The 5217-nt window shown below is 45.7% G+C and overlaps 2 protein-coding genes across 3 annotated transcripts; both read left to right on the top strand.

The window, feature by feature from the left end:
* Positions 1-1745, top strand: LOC143142438 (gamma-crystallin S). Of its 2 annotated transcripts, none has more exons than XM_076303316.1 (3): positions 1-9; positions 841-1083; positions 1473-1745. In XM_076303316.1, the coding sequence occupies exons 1-3, from the start codon at positions 1-3 to the stop codon at positions 1743-1745; spliced, it is 525 nt and encodes a 174-aa protein (XP_076159431.1). The 2 variants fall into 2 exon arrangements, with proteins under 2 accessions (XP_076159431.1, XP_076159430.1); XM_076303315.1 differs by having other exon boundaries at positions 1-21.
* A 548-nt stretch (positions 1746-2293) lies between these two features.
* Positions 2294-4923, top strand: mettl21a (methyltransferase 21A, HSPA lysine). The gene is made up of 3 exons (XM_076302661.1): positions 2294-2666; positions 2748-2859; positions 3101-4923. Exons 1-3 carry the CDS (start codon positions 2517-2519, stop codon positions 3496-3498), a joined length of 660 nt encoding a protein of 219 aa, XP_076158776.1. The 5' UTR covers positions 2294-2516; the 3' UTR covers positions 3499-4923.
* The last annotated feature ends 294 nt before the right edge of the window (positions 4924-5217 follow it).

The following is a 5217-nucleotide window of genomic DNA, read 5'->3' as shown; positions in this document are numbered from 1 at the left end:
ATGGGCAAGGTAAGACCAAGGGCCTCACTTGTAAGGCAGGTAATAGTTGTGGAGCTACCGTAAAAAGTTCAAATTGATTACTGTATCAATAATCGAGGAATGGACACATATCCAAACTTTATGGGCACCAAAGGTAGGGAGTCAGCACTTTCTTTCCGCCTCTCTTTACCATGCTGGTAAATCTGATTTAATCTGACTGTAGCCTACTTTGGTGCTCATGGTTTCGGTAAAATTAACTAAATGATTGGGAATCTAACCAATCTAACAATGTATATAGCATGTCCATAATGACAGAAGTTTAAACATTTAGGGACTCTGGCTAACACCGCCTGCTTTTTATCAATGTGTACTGTGTATTTTAAGCAGTGCTGTCTATTCTAACTTCTAACTAACTGCGATCCAAGTAGCATAGAACTAGCTGGAGTGGGTGATCTGGTGGGTTTTAAGAGTTTTTTCATTTTTTATTTTTTTATCAAAAAACGTTCATAAAACTAGACCAGGCTTTTAATAGAGACCTGCCTTTATTTGTCCTAACCTGTAGCTACACCAGGCTACTGTAGTAATCTGTGTCTTATTAGGTCTAGGCTTTTAATCAAGTTTTTACGATACACACGAGCATTCTGAAACTTTATTTGCATGGGTTTAGGTAGTACAATCACAGAGAGGTGTTAAAGAAAGAGCTATAGTCGTAAGTGTCACATCGAGAAGTTTCCGTGACCAATATGTCACAGTTTCATTTGTTTCCTTGAAAGATAAAAAATAAGGTTATAGTCTTTTTTTAATAGAATGTCAATGAAATCACTGACCAGACGACCATTCACCCTACTCTGTCTTCCCCAGATTATTTTCTATGAGGACAAGAATTTCCAGGGCCGTCGCTATGAGTGCGACAGCGACTGCTCGGACTTCCACACCTACCTGAGCCGCTGCAACTCCATCCGGGTGGAGAGCGGGGCCTGGGTGGTGTACGAGCGTCCCAACTACCAGGGCTCCCAGTACGTGCTGACCCACGGCGAGTACCCCGACTACCAGCGCTGGATGGGACTCGGTGACCGCCTCAGCTCCTGCAAGATGGTCCACATTGTAAGACCAGACACATAAACACAGCTTCACACACAGATCATGTCATGTCCTTTTTCGCTTTAAAATATAGGCTATATATAAGTGTGACTTTCTTTCTGTCTTTCTTTCTTTCATTCATTCTTTCTTTCTTTCTTTCTTTCTTTAATTTTCCCCTCATTCTCTGTACCCAGATATAATGCATGTTGAATATGTTACACCTCAAATTTACCTGTAGCTACTAAACTGCATGATAATAAGAGGTTATTTCTCAATTTGGGTTATCAGTTCATTAGAGTTCATTTGCCCAGTTTTCTCTCCTTTGTACTTACATTTTCATCCCATGTCTTCCTCTCCCCACCACCCTACTTTTATCACTCTTTCAACCCTCTATCAACCGCTCCTGTATACAGGCCAGTGGCTCCCAGTATAAGATCCAGTTCTATGACAAGGGCGATTTTGCCGGGCAGGTGTACGAGGCCACTGACGACTGTCCCTCTGTACCAGAGCGGTTCCGCACACGTGAGGTCCACTCCTGCAAGGTCCTGGAGGGCGTGTGGGTCTTCTACGAGCACCCCAACTACCGCGGGCGCCAGTACCTGGTGGAGAGGGGCGAGTACCGCAAGCCCATGGACTGGGGCGCTGTGTGCCCCACCATCCAGTCCTTCCGGCGCCTCACCGAGTAAACAGCCCCACCCCAATGTTCTGTCCACCTCGCACCTTCCTTTCGACTGACCCCACCCCCCCTCCCCTCCCCAGATACCGCCGTTACCTCTGAGGCCATCGAGGCCCCAGCTGAAATAAAGCTGAGAGGACAGTTGCAAGAGTTCTTGTCCTCACTGTGTGTGTGTGTGTGTGTGTGTGTATCTTTCTGTCAATGTCAGGCTAGAATTTAGATTGATGGGATATCCTTTGTTAGAGCTGTTTTGATCCAGACAAGATAACAACAGAGCTTGATTTTAACCAGCGTAGCCCAAAAACATCATAGCTAGTCATCTTTGAAAAATAGTGCTAAAACCATTTCAAATCAATTTCAAATTTGTTTGGCTGCTCTCTCCTTTCCACTCCTCTCCTGCTGCACCCACATCCATACCCACTCATCTGCTCAGTTTTCCAAAGTAATCTGAACCTCTGGTTTTGCTTGTCCTGTCCAAGAAACTCCTAAACGCTAGATGGCGCCAAGTCATTGAGGTACTGTCTGTATTTTTGTCCGAAGGAAATTAAGTAGATCAATGTTCGTGTTTGGCTTTTGGACGCGCGTGATAGTCGACCACATTTAGTAGGCTACGTTACACACAGTGAATGATTTACTGCAGGTTTAATATATGTTCTGTGTATTGATCGGCTCGAATGTAACTGAAGCAACAGTAATAATATTACCACCGTGTACATAGACGTTAGCTTATTGTAGAGAAGCTGAGTTTAGGTTATTATTATTACTAGGTTATTAGCTCAGGATGGCTTTAGTACCTTACGATGAAAGCAGTGCTGTACCTGCACTGGCAAAACTACGCGAGTCCTCCGCCGAGTTCCACTTTGCCAACCACAGCGTGCGTCTGACTCAAGACTGGAACCGTTTGGGTGTCGCCGCGGTCGTCTGGGATGCCGTGAGTCAATACTTCATTCACAGACATTTTCGTGTTGCTGTCATTCATTCGTGGACTTTACACCATGTTACTCTGTTTCAGGCTGTAGTTCTGTGCATGTTTATGGAGCTGGGACACGTTGAATTGAAGGGAAAGACTGCAATTGAGTTAGGAGCTGGCACAGGCCTGGTAGGCATAGTGGCTACTCTTCTGGGTAAGGAACAAACTGCATGCCTGCAGTGCACACACCATGCAAATTAACTTAGATATCTCTCCACAGTCTTATCAGCTATTGCCAAAGCTAACAAAATTCATACATTATTCTACGACTCTTTTGCAAACATGCATGCTGTTGTATATTGCAGTTACAATGGATAAGAAAGCACGTATCCAGGTCAAATAATTAAAAAAATATATTTCTTTCTTTTAATAGTTTTGTTTTCTCTGTTACATAGGGGCCAATGTCACCATTACTGACAGGGTACCTGCGCTCGAGTTTCTGGCTGCCAACGTGCATGACAACATTCCTCCGTCCCTGCAAGGGGCAGTGAAGGTGTCTGATCTGACCTGGGGGGAGGGCCTCGAGCACTATGAGGCTGGCGCCTATGACCTCGTTTTCGGGGCCGACATTGTGTACCTGGAGGAGACATTCCCGGCCCTGCTGCGGACACTGGAACACCTGAGCTCGGAACGTACGGTTGTGCTACTCTCCTGCCGCCTGCGGTACGAGCGCGATGAGAGGTTCCTCGGCCTGCTGAAGAGGAAGTTCACCGTGAATGAGGTCCACTATGACGCCCAGAGGGACATCCACATCTACAAGGCCACTAGGACTGCTGACAGGAGAGATCTATGAAGCCTGGGTGTCTGGTTCATAGACAGCAGAGACCCAAGAGATCAACAGTGCTGTACTGAATCTGATAGAGACTGACTTTTTACTCTATGGACATCAGTTGGTTTATGTTTACTGCTTTTACATAAGAAATGACTGCTAATTTAACTACTCTGTTGGTGGTCTTATGGACTTTCTTTGACCAAGGCAGACACATGAAGGGGCATACTAAAAATGATTAATGGCAGACAGCTTACGATTTTTTAAATTTCTATTATTATTTTAATCTAAGGTAGTTATACAAGTGCACTACAAGTTTACCACCTTTGTTGCCTTTTTGTCCAAGTGGTGAAAAGTAGCTTTGATGGCATTCTGTGGGCATTCTGCTACTGGGGTTCATCATTTCATTTTATTCTTTTAGTTTAGCTGTCCATCCATTTCGGTTCACAGTTTGTTCATATTGTGCAGAAGATGATCCAGTCAAGTGATCTTGATGAAACTGAAGACACCACACCAGCGTTAACCAGTCTGCCATGTTGTGAAAATGTCTCCATTTCATCTCTGCCTGCCTATCCCTTTCCGTCCCTCTGTCTTGAGTGGACATTGAGGAACACCTGCTATGCCACAATATGTCCAGTGGATGGCAGCAATGACACAGGTTTTTGAGGTGGCCACCCCCCTTTCCCTAAAGCATTTCTCACTCAGTGCCAGCCATTGATGCTGAGGCCCAAGCACTGAATACCAGTTTCTTCGCACAACAACAATAACACCCTCTGTAGGGCACAGCATTTCACTCCACATTTGTTTCTCCTCCCAAAATACGTAATACTCTCTGAAAAGAACCCTACCTTCTCAACATTTCAGTGACACTGAGAACTGACAGCAACTGCCACTCCCAAATCCAGGTGAAAGGAGCCATGTCAGTGTTTGAGGGCTGCCATTTTGTTTTTGGATCGTTCAGACTGACTGTCAACACAGGTCAGGTAAGGGTCAGTCGGCGGTGGAGTGAGGCCTCATTTGAATTGATGGGAGTGAGGCACCTGCTCCCTGAGTGCTCTGTGATTTGTCCCTGGCTGGAGTTCATTATGACTGACAATGTAGCGCTGACGAGAGGAATTAAAATAATCATTTCATGATGATACTCTTATTGTATGAGTTGTTTCAAGTACTTCTGTCATTGAGTGATCTGAAGTCTTTGTGTGTGTGTGTGCCTGTGAAGATCTGAAGTTGGAAGGTTTTTCTAGGTGTCTAATTTTCCTCCATCAACTGAAGCAAGAAGTTTGCCCATGTCATAGGACGTGACATGAGCGAGAAAGAGCCTTCTCATCAGCTCCAGGAAGCATCCATGCCCCCTCCTGAAGTGGCTGAGCTCCCTGGTGGTACTGCTTTCCCCCTGAGGGCCATGCCCCCCCCGCCTGCTCTGTCCAGTTGTCTGGGTGTGTTGTCGGGGCCTGCCTGCCTGCCTGTCTTTGTCAGTTTGTTCACGTAGGTGTTCTGTCTGTGTGTCGCCGGGCATAATTGCCTGGGTGTGTAATTGCAATCAGTGTGGCACTGAGTGAAGCCGAGGCCTGTCTGCTAACCTCGGCTCACAAGGACCAAGTGCTGAGGGGAGGGACTTAACAGACCCTCAACCCCTATCTTCAACTTCTCTACACACACGGAGAGACACACACACACACATACACTTGGAAACAGATACCGCTAGGCTATAATTTTTGTGTCTTTGATTGAAGAGCAGACATG

The sequence above is a fragment of the Alosa pseudoharengus genome, unplaced genomic scaffold (genome assembly GCF_046254945.1).
Source record: "Alosa pseudoharengus isolate Yale_2024_CS ecotype anadromous, Long Island Sound unplaced genomic scaffold, YU_APseudo_1.1 YU_APseudo_1.1_scf_24, whole genome shotgun sequence".
In the NCBI taxonomy this organism is placed as follows: Eukaryota; Metazoa; Chordata; class Actinopteri; order Clupeiformes; family Clupeidae; genus Alosa; species Alosa pseudoharengus.
This window is presented reverse-complemented; position numbering and strand designations above follow the sequence as displayed.